The 18,021-nt window shown below is 42.2% G+C and overlaps 2 protein-coding genes across 8 annotated transcripts in view; one reads left to right on the top strand and one right to left on the bottom strand.

Moving 5' to 3' along the window:
* The first annotated feature begins 1,215 nt into the window (after window positions 1-1,215).
* Window positions 1,216-6,694, top strand: LOC126407657 (endoplasmic reticulum-Golgi intermediate compartment protein 2-like). The gene is made up of 13 exons (XM_050072752.1): window positions 1,216-1,738; window positions 1,834-1,942; window positions 2,032-2,078; window positions 2,178-2,245; window positions 2,362-2,402; window positions 4,186-4,287; window positions 4,421-4,513; window positions 4,585-4,640; window positions 4,728-4,826; window positions 4,919-5,016; window positions 5,110-5,272; window positions 5,727-5,806; window positions 5,931-6,694. The coding sequence occupies exons 1-13, from the start codon at window positions 1,633-1,635 to the stop codon at window positions 5,982-5,984; spliced, it is 1,116 nt and encodes a 371-aa protein (XP_049928709.1). The 5' UTR covers window positions 1,216-1,632; the 3' UTR covers window positions 5,985-6,694.
* Window positions 6,695-8,325: 1,631 nt separating this feature from the next.
* The window catches only part of LOC126407646 (membrane-associated guanylate kinase, WW and PDZ domain-containing protein 2-like), a 107,126-nt gene continuing 97,430 nt past the window's right edge, over window positions 8,326-18,021 (bottom strand). For 4 of the 7 annotated variants that reach the window (XM_050072727.1, XM_050072728.1, XM_050072729.1 and 1 more), the window contains 5 exons: window positions 16,239-16,533; window positions 13,858-14,077; window positions 13,545-13,688; window positions 12,829-12,967; window positions 8,326-11,796 (listed from right to left, as the gene is read on the bottom strand). In XM_050072727.1, the coding sequence (XP_049928684.1) occupies window positions 11,099-11,796; window positions 12,829-12,967; window positions 13,545-13,688; window positions 13,858-14,077; window positions 16,239-16,533 (1,496 nt within the window). In that variant the 3' untranslated portion in view covers window positions 8,326-11,098. Of the gene's footprint in view, window positions 11,797-12,381; window positions 12,493-12,828; window positions 12,968-13,544; window positions 13,689-13,857; window positions 14,078-16,238; window positions 16,534-18,021 lie in introns of all 7 variants that reach the window. The other 3 variants (XM_050072732.1, XM_050072734.1, XM_050072733.1) reach the window with 2 other exon arrangements.

The raw sequence follows: 18,021 nt of genomic DNA, 5'->3' as shown, positions 1-18,021 counted from the left end.
TAAAACACATTTTTGGCCATGACTCCATGACATATCTCAGGAACAGAGGGGGAGACATTTGGTCAGATACTGAATCGGTGACACAAATCTTGGGTGCCCACCTTGAAACTGTGCTGATGAGACATGGATGTAAACAGTAAGAGACACTTGAGTGGTGCATGGAGGCATACAACCACGAGGAAGTATTTCTAGTTTCTTCATTTTTTTTTTGCCATTTTTCCTGTAGTTAAGTACTGAAACTACATACGATATTGAGCCAAAAAAGGTGAGGAATGATTTTTTTTATTTGTATTTTACCATTGCTTCTCTATTCTAATTGAAACCCCTCTGACAACTAGTCTAATGTATTTATAGCTATTAATGCTCAGAAAAGTTGTTGCATGCTATTTTAGAAGTTACCTGGCTGATTGAGTAATCCTGCTTGGTGCAATACCACCACCTGGGCTAAAGTTTCTGTAAAGCAGGTGTCTGACTGATGGATGTTGTATACAAAACCAAAGCTGACATTCCTTCAGTCTCCCATGAAAAGTGGGGTGTTTTATTTTTTGGTTTATGTACCACCTGTAACCAAGTGCACATGTTTTGCAATAAATTCAATCAAGTGTCATTTTATATGGGCATGTGACTTCTTTGTATTATTTTTTGGTATAATTTCATATCATATGTACATTGCCAATTTAATATTTTTTTTTTTACAAAGTAGTTTGAACTACTTTTCTAAGTAGATTAGCTTTAGTTAAACTACTAGATTTCTCCCTAGGTTAGTTTTGCTTTAGTTCAACTTCTTCCAGTGTTAAGTAATTGGTAGCTTGCAGAGCTATGCTTTCAAAGTAACTTCCCAACACTAGTTATTAGCAAACAAACAAACAAAAAAGAAAACGATAATCTAGTTAGCTTAATTTCTTGATGATATCATTAGTAATACACAGACAGCTTGAGGCTTTGGGGGATCATGAGGCAGGTGCTTGCTTTACCCAGTTAGTAACCCAGTTGTTGTGGCTAGATAAAAGGCTTTTACTTGCTAGTTTTACATTAGATAACACCGAAATCCTCATATATGATAGTAAACTACGACAAATCGATAGTTACGAGTCTTATTTTTATAATTTGAACCGTTTTAAACCATGTAATACACTATGAAATGTACATTTGTAACCTGTAACGCATCGACGGTTGACGACATCAACCGCCAGAGGGCGCTGAGTCCAAATGTCGGCAGTTATTATTCAGACAATGGGGTCAAACCAACGACACCACAGCTAGCTAACTACTCCATAACACACCTACCACAGGTAACTTACTCCCTGTACGTGAAACTTCTTGATGTTTCACAGTAAAAAGAAGCGTTTTAACCGTGGACTGAGCTGACGGTACATTAACGGTTTCTCTTTCACTCAGACCAGCCGCCCGTAGCCATGTTTTAGCCGGCTAAGTTAGTTAGCTAGCTAGCATTACCGTTGCTAACAGCTGTCATGTTCAACGTCAGCACAGAGAAGAAGAACCGCTGAGGACAAACTGAACATTACTCATCTCTCAGCGGTGGTCCCATTAAACAAGTGAAGGTAACCAGCTGCTGGGAAACATCCACTTTATGAGGGAGTCACCTGAAGCTACAGCCCCGCTGCTCCCAAGATGAGGAGGCTGACCAGGAAGAAGGCTCTGGGTCTGGTGAAGGAGTTGGACGCTTTCCCCAAAGTTCCCGAGAGCTATGTGGAGTCCTCAGCCAGCGGAGGGACAGGTAACCACACACACTACACAGCCACATGCAACCTTTAAATATTTCACACATAATCTTAATTTAACTGTGACTCATCGTGTTGCTACTCTCTGCAGTGTCTCTGATAGCCTTCACTCTCATGGCCGCCCTCGCCTTCCTGGAGTTCTTCGTTTACAGAGACACCTGGATGAAGTATGAGTATGAGGTGGACAAAGACTTCAGCAGGTAACACTTAAAGAAGCTGTCGTTATTGTGCTTCAGTCCTGTGTCCTGGCTGAGTGTGTGTCCTTACTACATCTGCTCTTCACTTACAGTAAGCTGAGGATAAATGTAGACATCACAGTGGCCATGAGATGCCAATGTAAGTACAAAACAGTGTGTTTGTATTTCAGCTCTGCAAAAAACACGCATTCATGTTGGGTGGAGAAAGGTGTGATGGATGTTTTTAATGTGATTACAGATATAGGTGCAGATGTCCTGGATCTAGCAGAGAACATGGTTGCTTCTGATGGCTTAAAGTATGAACCAGTGAGTATGAGTGCACTCTATGTGCAGGTTATTTACTATATTGTGGATATGGAATAAGAAAAGAAAGAAAGAATTCATTCATGCTCGTCTGACAGTCGTGTTTTGTCTCATTTTAGGTCAACTTTGAACTCTCTCCAGAGCAAAGACTATGGCAAATGTAAGATTCAAGATTCTTTTTGCTTAACACTTTTTATGGGAGTTTTCTATTTATCAGATAAGACCTTAACATAAGTTATCATCTCAAGGTACAAATATATACAGAAATATAAAGGAAAATGGAAAGAAAAGAAAGAGAAACAGACAGATCATAAAACAAAACATATCATAGTGTATTTAAGTATGTATTGGATAGACCACCTGTAGAGGTAAAGGAAATTATGTAAGAGGAAATGGTCGCAGCCATAGTGACAGGAGCCAGACTTTGGTGCCAATTCTAGTGGATTCAATGGGGCGGACACTGCAAATCACACTATAACCCATCATATATTTATTGATTTAACTTTGGCTGAAAAATCCTTCCAACAGAATAAAAATTATTGATGTCTTTTAATCTAAGTTTTAGTTTAGTTTTCCTAATTATAGGTCTCCAAACAGATCATGGCTCTCCTAACAGCTGCATCTCAGCCTCTGCTGGACAGAGCCGTGATCTGTTTGGAGACCTATAATCAGGAAAACTAACTCGCATATTACCATAAAAATGTTGGTAAGGATCACATAATGTGCGTTTTTAAATCTGGTGGAAGGCTTTTTCAGTCAAAGTTGAAACAACAAAGATGTAATGGGTTGAAGTGTGATTTTCAGTGTCCGCCCTATTGACCCCAATAGAACTGACACCAAAGTCTGGCTCCTTGAATGCTGTCACTGTCGCTTTGACCATATAAATTCATAGTTCCAGGCCAGGTAGACTATCCACATAGTTTAATAATGGGTGCCAGGTTTTATTAAATATTTTCATGGAGCTGTTGAGGGTGCATCTGATTTGTTCCAGCTTGATATTCTGCATGACATCTGTGATCCATTGTCTGTGTGACAGGGGTGTTATATCCTTCCATTTAAACAGAATTGAGCGTCCAGCTAATAGGTAGGAAAAGGCAACAGCATCCTGTAAATGTCCCCATACCGGTCCCACCAGTGGGAGGCCCCGGGGTAGACCCAAAACACACTAGAGGGATTACATATCTTGTCTGGCCTGGGAAAGCCTTGAGGTCCCCCAGGAGGAGCTGGAAAGTGTCGCTGGGGAGAGGGATGTCTGGGGTGCTTTGCTTGGCCTGCTGCCCCCGTGACCTGGCCCCGGATTAGTAGATGAAAATGGGTGGATGGATGGATTCTGTAAATGAGCAAGGAGATGGAAAAAAAATTAGCAGTTACAGGAGAAGGCATAATATTACATATTACAGCCATTTGTCTTGGAAATGGTGACAAAGAAGGATAACCAGAAAGGGACAAGTTTAAGCAAGACCAGAACATGTGATACATGGTCGCTGGGTCTGTTTACACGCGTCACATACAGGGTTTAGGTTCAGGAATATTCTCCCAAGTTCAGCTTTAGAGAAGTGTAGCTGATGTAGCACTTTAAAGAGTCACCTTTAACTTGGAATATAAATAAAACTTTTGACATCAACACTTCCCTAAAGGAATACAGTGGCATTTTAATCAGGCATTCAGCATTATTTAGCTGTGTCATTTACATTACATTTGAAATTCAGTGTCATTTAGTGGCAAACATTAGTCTCAGGTGTTCATACAGTATTTATACTTTAGCAGACTGCTGGTAGCATAGCAGATAGTACATTTTACCTGATTTATAGAAGGCAAACGAGCTGAATAACATGTTGAAACCTTTTTTCTCAAGTGTAAAATGATGTCTCACTCCTTGAATTAGTTTTTGTGTCTGCCAGAGTGAGTCTTGTGTCTTTAATTGTTCTGTCCCTCACTGTCAGGACACTTCAGCACATCCAGGAGCGTCTGAGAGTGGAGCACGCTCTGCAGGATGTAATCTTCAAGGCTGCAATAAAAGAAGCTCCTCCTGTTATGTCTCAAAGGTACACAGTCATCAATATAAGAAGTCCTTCTCTCTTTGGAGCTGAGAGATGGTTGAAAATATGATCAAGGTAGTTCTAAAACCTCGTATACATTGTGATAAATGAATTCCTTCCTCATTGTGTTGCTCCACAGTGAGAACAATCCCAGCACCCTTACCGCCTGCAGGATACATGGACACCTGTACGTCAACAAGGTGGCAGGAAACTTCCACGTCACTGTTGGCAAGTATGTATCTACACGGCTGTAAAACTTAGAGTCAAACATTTTGCAGAGGCTGACTTTTCATCCCTGCACAGGTCCATCCCACATCCCAGAGGCCACGCCCATCTGGCTGCTCTCGTCAGCCATGACAGTGAGTTCATTGTCTTTTTGGCAAAACTTTTGTGACACATGAAATAAAGCAGTTGCAATCACTAATAATTTTTGATTTGTGTCACAGGTTATAATTTCTCTCACCGGATCGACCACCTGTCCTTTGGAGAGGTGGTTCCCGGGATCATCAGCCCTCTGGACGGCACGGAGAAAATCTCTCCTGAATGTACGTCTGCATTGTCAATGTCAAACAATCTATTATGATCTTAATTTACACCCCTTTCACTGAGCTAACATATTTTTGGATGTCCTCTCCAGCTAACCACATGTTCCAGTACTTCATCACTATTGTGCCCACCAAACTGAACACCTACAAGGTGTCTGCGGAAACACATCAGTACTCAGTCACTGAGCGGGTAGGTTTACATTTTGCACACGTATGTATATTTGTGTCGTGTGCTGTGTATCGTTATGGTGAATGTATTTGTCTTCCTCTTCACGCTCTGCAGGAACGAGTGATTAACCATGCTGCAGGCAGCCACGGAGTCTCAGGGATCTTTATGAAATACGATATCAGCTCTCTGATGGTCAAAGTCACCGAGCAGCACATGCCTCTCTGGCAGTTTCTTGTCAGACTGTGTGGCATCATCGGAGGCATCTTCTCTACAACAGGTAGATACACACACAGAAACACAGCGGGCCAGATGCAACTTTGACGCTATAGTTGGTCACTTTTGTAAAAATATCTTGTCATTTTTGCTGAAACTGTCGCTATATATACTTGAACCAGTGACCCTCCGGTTCCCAACCCAAGTCCCTATGTTTCTGTTAATGTTTGAGACAAGATAAAAGCAATGCAGTAACAGAATCTGTATTCATATCAGATCAGTGCTGCCTGGTTTGACAGTCTGATCATAGTTCATGGGCAATGATTGACAGCTGCTTTAGAGACTCCTCCACTCTGATAGGTTGTTTTCGGTGCGCTGTGGTAGATAAACACTGTGTGGATGCAGTGAAAGTTTCAGCAGATATGAGTGAAAGCAAACAGATGAGTTAGTTTCACCTCATATCAACCCTCACGAGCATCAGCAGCTGCAGTATGTTGGTATTTATTTCTGTCCTGCAGGCATGCTCCACGGTGCAGTAGGATTCTTGGTTGATGTTATTTGCTGCCGTTTCCAGATGGGAGTCTACAGACATCTGAAGGTAAGCCAATAACATGACCTTTAACCTTTATAGATACTACTCTGTTTAATTGAAATGTAGCTCAAGGCTGTTTTACCTCATTTTCTTACTGTAACCCACACAGTTTTCTGTTCGTCTCTCTCAGGAGCAGCCCAACAGTGAAACCTCAATTCCCACAGTGGATGACGTCCAACAATGAGAGTCCCTGCAACTCAGCTGCAGCTGCCTGTCAACTCACCATCTCTGCCTATCACGAGACAGCCACCAGACGCTGTAAACATGTTTACAAGTCGTTTTGTTACAGAGTACATCCCCGCTTTGTTCAAGAATGTGTAAATATTTGTATCATTTTTAAAGTTTTTATTGGGTGGGTGTAAGATTCATATATGACCGTTAATCCGTCTGTGAAGGATCATAATCAATACCTCCACTAATCATCTGTCACTTTCACTGGAAAGCTGCACCAGGAGGACTGAGCAGCAGTCTGAGCACTAATTATTCACATCGTTAGCGTGGATCTGACTTCATTAAAAAGACGGTACCTGGTGTTACAGCTCCCACGCTACACCCACACAGGTGTTTTCACTTAGTTTGGCTAATTAGACCTGTGCTCGTGGCTATGTGTGACTGACAGCTACAAGATGTTTTAACAGATTTAACGTGTGATTCGGAGTCTTTCATGTTGTTTGGTGACCTCAGGAAACTCCAGTATTGCTCGAATCAACCTGTAGCTGAGAAGAGGCCTCATCAGCCACAGTAAGAGACAGACCTGTGTAGGTGTGCGGGTCGGCTGATGAAGACTGTGAAAAGACGAGAAGGGTTTTAAATTGTTCCACAAGTGTGCCTGTGTGTAATTGATTGTTTAAAATATGAAGCTGATTTGTAAAATAAAATCCACTTTCAACTTGATGTGGACCTTTCATTGATGTTTAACATTGTTTGTGGTTAAGTCTTCTTAGGGTTGCAACCAATACTAATTTCATTTTTAGTTAATATGTTGTTTGTTTTTAAGTTAATTGTTAGGTCTAAAAATGATCCAAAAACAATGTGAAAAATGTGTCCATGGTAATGTCTTCAGATGTCCCTCACAGGGTGTCTACAGGTATCAGACAGTCAAATGTAATGCTGACCCTTCAAGACACCTTTTAACCAAATTTAGGACAGATTTTTGGACATATCATATTTTATGTACTTAAGCATTGATTTACATTTTGCAAACAAGTGCAAGTATGGAGTAAAATGGCAGTATTACTGTTTTTTTTTTTGTTTTTTTTTAAGATTTGTTACATAAATGTGGATTTTTACATAGAGAGGCTTCACTCATTCTCACAAAAAGGTGTATACATGAAATAAGATGTGATGTTTGCAGTAGTTAAGACCTCACAAATTCAAATTTAAGACTATTTAATGACTTTTAAGGCCCTTTAAGGAGCTGCAGACACCCTGCGTCAAACTAGGTTCCCCTGGATCCTAAAAAAGTTCCTAGGGACATTGAATTCATTAATCTAAAAATAAGGCCTTAATAAGTATTAAAATATTTTAAATCAATCTTTCAAAATGCTAACATTTTGGGAGGAGACATGGAGGATATAGAAGATATGAGGGGTGACTGAAAAGTTTAAAGCCTCATGAAACAAACCAATGTACAGACTTTTCAGTGCTTGTACTCTTCAACATACTGTAACCCCCCTTAATGGCAACACACTCTTCAGGTTGGGACCCTACACACTCCCTGCCACGTTTGAATTCTTGTACCCAGCGTTTGACTGTGGCATATGCAGGGGCACTGTCATGTAAAGTATTGAGCACAACTTGGTGGATTTCAGATGGTGACATTTCTTTGAGATGAAGATATTTGATCACAGCCAGACAGTCCAATTTCTCCTTTTTCAACAAATCACTGACCACTATTCACTTCAAGAATCCGCAAAGATAAAACAAACAGTTCAAAATATGAATATGGTTAATTATAATAAGGAGAGGTTTTAGATCATTAAAAATATCATTTGGCTTGCCTAGCTAACCATTGTCTGGGCTAGGCTCAAAACTTTTCAGTCACCCCTCGTATAGGAGCTTTTTATCTGACACTGCAGTGTAAAATCTCAACTGGTAACATCTAGTTTTTAAAAATAATCTACAGAATGCCTCTTAAAATAAAGTCACACATGAGGAGAGCAGATCCAACACCACTCATACATTTACCACAACAGCATATTAACAAGTTTTTCAAGGTAAACTAAACAGATACATTTATGAGACTATACATCCATAGTTTTTTCCATATTCCACTCAAGAAAGTGTTTAATTTTTTTCATCATTTGCAGCATGTAGAGCATCTTACCTTTTTACACTGGACCAAAAAAGTCATGTTTTACGTCGTGATAAAGAGCAAGATTTTCCCTAACCCTAAGTAATTGATTCATCAATCAGTTTTAATTCTATGTTGCATTAAAAAGTCTTAAAATGTCCCTTAGTTGTAGAAACCCTGTCCAAAATATTTGATTAAGAGATATATAAAACACAGAAAAGCAGCAAAAAAACCTCACATTTAAGAAGCTGGAACCTGAAAAATATTTACTGTTTTTGCTTTTATAAACAACTCTTAACAATTAATTGTTGCTGATAAATCCAATGATAGCTCTGGTCTCACTGTTGTGGCTATAAGTAAAACAATCTCTACAAAAAAATATTTTACACCATGTCAAGAGTTTATTTGACAGTATTTCAGAATATCTTTCAGTAAACAAGTTTTTTGTTTTTTAGCAAAATGTAATATATCAGTACTGTCGCATTTCATAAAAATAGTTCACGTCTTTGAAACTACAGTATCAATGATACAGTAAACCATATTTGTAGGAATACAGCTGTACAAGGTGAATAATACACAATTAACACTACACAGTTATACTTGATCTCAATGGGGATTTATGAACGTGCCATCCTTCACAGGTTCCAATAAAGCAGGTTTTTTGTTTTTGTATACAAAATCACTCACAGCAGGCAGGGGGACGGCCTGGACGGAGACAGAGGGCTGGATGACATTATTCTTTCACCTTTTCTGAACTGTGACATTTGTACATACAGTAAACACATTTCTACAGCCTAACGGCATGTTGTCATGCTCCTCGCTAACATGGTCACCGGTTTATCACATGAACCACAGTCAACTTCTCGAGTCGGCTCAGAAACATCCAGACCACGTGTTTATACCCAGAAACCACTGCGGGTTAAAATCAGTCTTGGTGAAGCTTTATGCACGAGGTCGTACTCGTGTCCCAGTCTGCAGGTGCATTGTCTTGCAAAAAGCAGTTAACCAGTAGGCCTGTACCAGTTTACATATGCACAGCTTGGATGTGCCATCGTGCTGCATTCAGTCAAATTGTCACAATGCAATGTGATTCTTTTTTTTAAACTCGTCTGATCCTCTGGTACTTAAAAGCTCTAGTGATTATTTTTTCAATGAGAGCAAACATCTTGTAGAGGGAGATGGATGATATCAAAATGGAGAAATGCAGGAGGATAGTGACTTCATCTCTCAGTTTAATAGCAGCATGCCTCGACTCTGCCGGTATCAAAACCCCGTGATCAAACACACGTCTAAATGAATTTGTGTTCCGCGGATCATTTTGGGTACAGATTCAGCGAGCAATAGTTCTGCCTGTGACAATACAAACTCGTTTTCTTTACAGAACAGACAAATAAAGCTGAAATGAGACTCATCTGAAGCGACAGAAACCACGGCCCACTGTGATAACGACCCTGTCTGGATAAACGTTCACAGCTCCGCTCTCCCAGATGACTCTTAGAAGAGGATGTAATGCTACAGGCTACATTGTATCCCCCCTTTTTAAGCACTAGGGGACAAGGGCAATCATTGACATTGATAAGAGTGCATCAAGATAACTGTATATATACTGCTTGGTGTTAAGTCCGAAGAAAACAGGCTCCACAACTCAACAGTTTGCTGATATGTGTGCATGGTCATTAACATCTGTTTTGCATTCAGTTCCCAAAACAAATCACGGCAACAGCTCTGCATTAGTTTGAGTTAAGGCACTCCGCCCCACCTCATAACCATCGGCCTCCTCTTCCCCACACCGATGCCCCTCTCCCACAGTGATGTGGTACACTTAGCACAGTAAAAGGCATAGAAATGGGAAATATAGACTGGACAAAATTCTTCCGTTGAGCATTAAATGAATACAACACGGCTTATAATTCTGCACAATGACTGCATGGTTGACTTGTGATCAAGTTGTGTACATAACTCAGAACAGTATTATGAGTTCTTACTAAGCCGACTGTTTTCAGTCACTCAAAAGTTCAATTTGATGAAAAAAAGGATTTTCTTTTTGTCTCACACGAGTACCAACTGGTCATCTCCACAGAGGATAGCCTCTCTATGTTCTACCTCTAAAAGACATGTGAGTCCCTGTATAAGAACATGGTGGTTTTTATCCATGCACACGACCGCTGCCTCCCTCAGCGGCCTGGGTTTGGTGACTTGCACAGTCTTTGATATGTAGTAATAGACGAGCCCATGGAAATAGTGATCCTAAAATACTGTCCTGGTGTTTTTTTTTTTCTTTTCTTTACAATGTATCTAACTACAACACTGCCTCAAAAACACCAACAGGTATGTTTTTGAGATTACCAAATGTACATATTTTTCACATCTTTACATTTACAGTATATGATATATTGGTAGGCATGTGAGATCTAACATATGTCGGGTTCGCCGGGCTGTCACTTGTTTCAGTGCCATGTCCTCCAGGAGCGTCAGAGTCACTGCCTCCCTCTGACAGATTTGTTGTCTCACTCTTCCCGCTGCACGGAGAAAATGGAGCAAAAGTAAATCTCTTGGAAGTACATATGTCTCTCTCCTGCGAGGAACCTTGTTCCATCTGAGGTTACGTTGCACAAACCAATCTGAGCCAGATACGGTCGAGCAGTTTAAAGGTACGCGTCGAAAGCACAGCTCCACTCAGAATCAGACATCGTTGCTCCATCTGTGATCAGAACATTAACTGTCGCTTCTGAGGGTCCAAAACGCCTACTTATGGAGTTGTATCCATCAGTTTTACACTGTATGTTACAATAGCTGTGAAAGTTCCTCTGTTTTTTAAGGTGGTCGGTGTAATAATTATCTCGTAAGAACAAATGAAACATAAAAAATGATCTTAGAAGTAGATGGAGAAGAAAACAGGACAGAAAGAGAGGGTGAGGGAGATTTACTGCTTTTCTCACACATCCGATGGTGAACTGAATGAGGAGCCAGACAGTGTGATCCGGTCCAAACCAGCGAGATCCGTTCTACCTGCTGACTGTGGAGGTCCAGGACCTCAGGGTGCCAGGCAGTTTGTCAGACCCAGGGATGTTCCAGGGCCCAGGGGAGGCTGCTGCGCTCCTCACAGGAGGCTCTTCCATGGTTTTAGAGGGGCAGCAGAGCCCACCGTGGCCGCTGGCCCTATCATCCTCTCTGGGGAACAGACCTCTGGACACCAGCCTCTCCTGGAGGCTGACATGTCCATCTCCACTGCCTAGAGAGGCTCCATTCAAATTCACACTCACATATGGGTCCCAGGGCCAGACAGTGCTCATCGCCTGAGTGTGCAGGCCCTTTCTCTCACAGCAGGGGGAGCAAGTCTCCCTCTGCCTCTCTCTTCTTTCAACGGACCTCCCCACCAGGACAGCTTTGGGAGGCAAAGCCCGAGGCTGTCTGTCGCCTGGTCCACAGTCCACCTCTCCAGACCCCTGAGGGGTTCCCTGCCCCCTGATGATGCACTTCTGCTGGGTGGACCTGCCACCTGTAGCCCCTCTAATGGAGCTGTGGTCTGTCAGCTGTGGAGCTTTGTCTGCCATGCATACTGTGGCCTCTAGAGGGAGCTGATGAGGGGAGTCTGGGGCTGAGGCTGGATGGGATGAGAGCAATGGATTCGGGTAGGGTTCGAGGGTCACTTCCTGCAGGGCAGAGTGGGCTGTAGAAAAGGAATCCCAGGGGCCGGCACAGTCTGTCAGGGGAGAAGAAAACACGCTCAGGTGGACTGAGATAAAAGCAGAGTGGCACAGAGCAGCATGCACATGCACACAGAGAGAAAGAGGAGAGGAAACGAGCAGAGAGAAAGAGACAGATGTACACAATAATACAACTAATCACCACATCCTAATGTATCATCAGGCAAACTTGCATGCAAATGTGTGTGAGCAGCACACACACCGGACCACGTAGGCCTCTACATGTCCAGGCTAATCTACACGACTTCTACAAAAACAGACGTGTGTGACAGGATTCATTTAGTGCCTGAAAACAATTACCATATTTGTAGTTGTGTGACAGACTGATCCTGAGCAGATTGATTTCACACAGTCTACTTCACAGCCCTCTTCAGGATGATACAATTTCATCTGGAGGGTCACTTCAAACCATATTGCTCTCTTACTACAACACGCAGAAGCACCCACACACACACGGCAGCTATTTTCCCATGCATAAACTCACGATCATGCATACACGAATGCATGCCGAGAGCACAGCTACAGTGCACACAGATTAATCAGTATGGAGAGAGAGAGACATGCAGTTTTTTATTACAAACCGTGTCTTTAGAGTGGCCCATTAGGAAGAAATAGGGGGAGCTTAGTGTGTCACCTTTCATGCACATGGAGAGGTTGGAAGGTACCATTCCTGAGGGAAGGCAAGTAAAAGCCTATACCAATCATTAGACTTAAAGCAGAGGGGTTACAACACACGAAGGCTGTTATTCTACTGTCTGATCAAAATAATTGAACACATAAAGACAAGTGTAATTTCAGACGAGAGTAAAGAAGACTGTGGAGCGAGGAGTAAAATGCAGAGAGATATTAATGCATGTTAATATGTTCTTGAGTAAAACATATAGCATTTGCAAGAAAAAGCCATTCTGGTTGAAAAACAGTGATGTTGAACCTCAAACAATGAATCTCAAGTATGAAAATGAGAAAGAGATCAAGTCAGAGATTAAGGAGAGTTGGTCGTTAAGAGACTTTGTGCCGGGAAAACCCACCATATTCTGGCACCTGTCCTGTGCCTCGCTTTAGCAGCAGCCTGACCCGCCTGCCTCCCGCCTTGATGAGTTCAATGGCGCGGGCGTGAGTCATGTCCCGAGTGCTGTCCCCGTTTATCTCTATGATCTGATCCCCTACCTGGAGGAAACACACAGAGGATAGGGTCGATTTGTGTCAGCTTCTGTTTATCCATGGAAAGTTGACTCTTCTACACATCCACCGTCGTCTGCTGGTGGGAGCTCAACTGGAGCGACTGGGGAATAAGTGCCATTAAGTGCCTTGTTCAAGTGCACCTCAACAGGAAATGTTCAGGGTGAGCAGAGGGCTTCTCAGTCAGTGAGTTCACATGCACTTATACTTACTCACTTCCCCTCTTCCCCTAACCTTTAAGCTATTCCATGAAAACTACAGAGCAGACAGAAAAGTAAGATTTAAATTAACAGGAGTGATAGAAAATAAGCATGTTGCAGACAAAAAACAGCAGTGTTGTCGTCTCTGAAAAGGCGACAGTCTGTGCTTTATTAATTTTAACACCATCTTTAAATTCTGTGAAATAAATATATCACGCAACATGCTTGTTTTTAAATGGATGCCAAGATTTTGCTGCTTCTCGCCGCACGTCTGTGACTGGATTAATTTCTCCAACAAAACAACATTTTTCACTGGCAGCATCCCAATCATCTCCCAAAAAGCTTTTTCAACTTGGTCATCTCACCCTCATCCTTCCGTTACGTATGGCAGGACCATCTTCAGCAAGGCGCAGCACAAATAGGTCCATCTTGTACTCTCTGCCGCCGCGGATGCTGAAGCCAAAACCCTTTGCACTTTTCTCCAGCTCCACTGTGAAGTAATCATAGTCCTGCAGAAAAAAAATAGGCGACTTGCAACAAACCCACCGCAAATAACAGTGTATGACCATTATGTTGAAAACAAAGATTACCAACAGCCTCTCCACAGTGTGGGGGCATGACTGTGTGCCGTGTCAGCACAGTGTTAAAGTGAGCAGATGGTTCTTGGTCTATCCGTACCTGTGGTCTGAAGTCCGGAGGCAACCCCAGAGGGAACTGTGCAGCTGCAGGGTGCTGTCTGAAGTCCAGCAGACCGGGTGGGTGTCTGTAGTCCAGCGTCGGCGGCTGCCGGTAATCAGTAACTGGTGGGTGACGATAGTCTACCGGAGGTTGCCTGTAATCAGTGAATGGAGGATGGCGGAAGTCAGGTTTGACGTCCTGTCTGGCTTTTACCTCTGACCTGTTCGGAGAGAGAAGGCAACATAATAAACGAGCAGTTTGTGCTGTGATGGGGAGAGCGTTGGTTTGAAGAAGCTTTAAAGACGGAGATGTCCTCACATGTCCACGTGTGTCTTCTCTTGTGAAAGTGGACAGTTTCCCTACCTGTGTAGTATGGGTGTGCCATATCATATAGTTCATGATGATACCAATATTATTTTTAATATGATAAAAAAAATATGATAATGGCAATATTCTGACTTGTTGACATGATGATGTCATACCATTACTTACAGCAACAGCAAGCATGGCTGCCATTAGCCCCACCAAGCAGGAGTTAAGTTCAAAACGGGGAGTGGCTTCAGTAGTGTGGACATCCGAGACTACAGCCCGAACTTTTCAGACCCTTTTAGTGACAAGCTGCTCAGAGAAAGTTAGTGGCTCCTCTGGCAGCATCACGGCTTTGATCTTTCCCTCTCTCCCCATGTGCACGCAAGAAATGACATCGCCAGGTCACTTAGTCATAAGCCTGTTTTAATGTAAGCCTACGTCAAGCTTCACAAAAAGGCTCAGTACCTGTGAATGTGCGATATTCTTCATAATATCACAGCCTATCAAAAGTCTGTGTCTGATCCCAGTGCTGAGTTAACAGCAGGAAGAGTAGAGGAGAAGTAATATCATTATAGCATCACAGCTTCAGGTCCAGGTGGAAAAAAACAATTCAATTTTTGGGATTTTTCCAAAAGAGAAGAAAGGGTAAAAAGAATGTGTAGTTTTATATGTCTGCGTTACGTTTACGCAGATTACACTTCAGTAGAAGCAGACAAGCAAAGATGTTCCCAGGATTAGATAAGACCTGTCCTCGCTGTCATCAGGATGAAGCCACTCTGTTCCATTAATTTTGGAGCTGCCCAAGTCTTGTACTATACTGGTCGGCCATCTTTGAAACATTCTCTACCATTTGTAGAAAGGAGATATGTCCAGATCCAGGAATTGCATTATTTGGAGTAATGCTTGGGAGTGTCTGCACTTAGAGGTGCACAGGGTGATGCTTTTCTGTCATTATTGGCACGATGTTTAGTGTTAATTCACTGGAAATCCACCAAACCACCATCTCACAGTAAATGGGTGGAAAGTGTTATGGCACATCTCAAGCTTGAAAAACTCAGATACTCCATCAGGCACTCTGCACAAAATTTTTTAAGGTCTGGAAGCCTTTCCTCTCTTATTTTGAACATAATTTTAAACCCAAACATTAAGTTTGGGTTCTCCTGACCCCAGAGTGTCTGCTTTATTCTGTAACTGTATTTGTATGTATGTCTATTTTTGTACGGAGCTTCGTATACCCTGCTGAGTAGTGTTATATGTTGTTATGATGAATGTATGAATATGTTTGAAAGGCTCAGTAAAAAGATTTTAAAAATAACTAAGTTTACGCAGTCATATAAAACTATAAAACTTATTTTCTTGCAATTATGTGTTCTTGAAATTAATAATAAAATATTTTGTAGTATTTTGTCAAATCATCAAAAATATAATTAATACAAAAATACTTTGAAATATCATTATACTATTTTAAGGACATATCGCCCAGCCCTGCAGTGTAGATTTATGTAGAGTAACATTTGAGTCCAGTTTGATGAATAAGGATTACGAAGTGTGTGCAGCACAAAAAGGATGGAAATATCACTCTCTGTTTTAAACTTTTATCAAGCTCCCACTTGTAAGATGGGCATAAATCCACAGCTCCGGGAGTGCTCCTCTTGATCTGAGACTCACATGCACACACCCATCCATGCACGCACGCACGCATACTTCCATAGTTTTGACGTGGAAGAGGGCCTGATCGCTGGGTTCCTGCATTATAGAGGAGATACCTTTCAGTAAATTATTCACTGACACTGTAAGAGCTAAGTGGTGTTACGCAACAAAGTAGAAACCAGCATGAGACTGAGAGTCTGACTGGGACAAAAGTTGTCTGCAGACACAGGTGTTCTCTTGAACTCACTGGCATGCAAGTAGGGGATGGCACGCACTCATCTGAAGACACCTTCTGATATCTGTCGCCTTTGAAAACTCCTTGCTCCGTCTTCTTCCAGTCAGCAAGACACACTACGCTTAGGGATTTTACAAAACGCTCCTGCTGAGTACAAACAAGAACATCCCTCTTAGCGCCGTCTTACCTGCCGTCGTGGAGGTAGAGCTGTGGAGGGGGGCCAGTGGGCTGGGTGACTGGGCTCTGCTGGGTTCCAGCTGGTGCAGGCTGGGAGGTTGCTGGTGCAGGTGGGCCAGTCACTGTTTGGCTCGTCTGGGCTGGTGTCTGGCCAGGCTGGGCAGGTGTTTGACCTGTCTGAGTGGTGGTTTGGCTGGGCTGGGTGCCTCCTTGGCTGGGCTGGGCTACAGGGCTGGGTTGAGTCTGGGGGCTGTGTTTCTGGGTCATGGGGCTCTGCTTCTCTGAGCTGGGGCCAGAATGGGAACCTGTGATGGACAGAAGGGGAGACAAGTTTTCACCTGTGTGAAAGATGTCAAATTATACAACAAGTACATCCGACCGAGCGATCTGATTTGTCAATGAGACATTTTGAATGAGATCAAACCAGCTGGAATGCAGACCTTCCTCATCACTTAAAATATTACTCTGCCATTTCCATGGCAACGTTGAAACTTTCAGAGCTGAATCAAAAACCATACGGCTTCAACATTGATACAAAGTGGATCATTATGTTGTTAATTTTGATTTAAATCAATTGCTGCAAGCTGGAGAGCAAACAGTTTTGTGACTGCTGAGAAAATGTTTTTTAAAGCTACATGCCAACAAATGCGGTTCGAAACTGAATATTTTATAAGATGGAAACATGTTGTGAGTTTTGGAAATGATAAGATTTATCTTTTTGCAATAAAACTTAACTGTTGGAATTGACAACGCTCTGAACTGTTATGGGAAATGTTTGGCTCACGTGAGCTGTGCCGGTGACTCGATGATGAGTTGATGACATGGCGCTAACCTAAAGTTACCCTATGTGCATAGTTTGCTTAATTAGTAGCTAATTCTGACCATGGAAAATTAATGTTTTTGCAGCAGATATCTTAGTTACAACAAGACTGAGCTAGCTAGGCAGTTGTGTGTTTATGTGTGTGGTATTTATCTCTATAAAGCATTAATGTTAGCTCAAGTCGGCTGGCTGACTCAACAGGGACTAGAGATCATCTCTGTTGCTAGGTCGTTACTAAGAGTCAGTCTACTTGCTGGAGTAATAAACTTGCTTTAATTACATAGGAGTCTACTGATATAACTGATTAGACAAACCCCATGTGTTTCCATGGAAACAGAGATAACACCAGCAAAAAAAGTGTTTTAATATGAGAGCGAATGGTCCCACAGTATGAATACATTTTAATCATATCTCTCATTCCGTTGGTGACTGTTGTATAATCGCAGCATTACACGAGAGGGTGAGCTTTACCGTCATGACTGGGGCAACGGTGATGCCGCAGAACTGAGGCACTTGCACCAGTAGAGCACACCCTTTGTGTAATATTGCTTCACTCTGAGTAGAAGGGATTTAGAACTGACTGACAAGGGAAACATGCTCATGACGCACAAGACTGCAATACTGGATTCATCTGAAATACATTTGAGAAATCTACTGAATTATCTGCTGTGTAACCTGAATGGGCCTGCAACCTTTAGCCTTGTTATACTGCTTAAAACAAGAAGACTAAAACGTCTCAGTGTCATCAGACAAGGCTGTGGTTCTGGCTGAAGTGTCAAGATCATGGTCACCATAACCAGAACATTTGAGGAACACCACTCCCCCTCACCTTGTGCTCCTCTCTGACTCACTGTATGTGAAACTGCCTTTTTACTTCACAAGACATTTTGTGTGTGAGGATTTCCTTGGCCGAGCAAAATAAAATATATCCATATACGCCAAGGCAGACTGACTTCAGAGAATTTTCTTCTAT

This window comes from Epinephelus moara, chromosome 20, assembly GCF_006386435.1.
Source record: "Epinephelus moara isolate mb chromosome 20, YSFRI_EMoa_1.0, whole genome shotgun sequence".
NCBI classification, from domain to species: domain Eukaryota; kingdom Metazoa; phylum Chordata; class Actinopteri; order Perciformes; family Serranidae; genus Epinephelus; species Epinephelus moara.
The sequence above is the reverse complement of the archived record's forward strand: the minus strand, read 5'-3'. Positions and strand labels throughout refer to the sequence as shown.

What these genes read in the sequence shown, in the direction of transcription:
- LOC126407657 (XM_050072752.1), top strand. Translation starts at nt 1,633, where the DNA reads ATGAGGAGGCTGACCAGGAAGAAGGCTCTGGGTCTGGTGAAGGAGTTG. An exon ending in GTGGACAAAGACTTCAGCAG is followed by an intron (nt 1,943 to 2,031) that starts GTAACACTTAAA and finishes CTTCACTTACAG; the next exon opens with TAAGCTGAGGATAAATGTAG. An exon ending in TGCTCTCGTCAGCCATGACA is followed by an intron (nt 4,641 to 4,727) that starts GTGAGTTCATTG and finishes TTTGTGTCACAG; the next exon opens with GTTATAATTTCTCTCACCGG.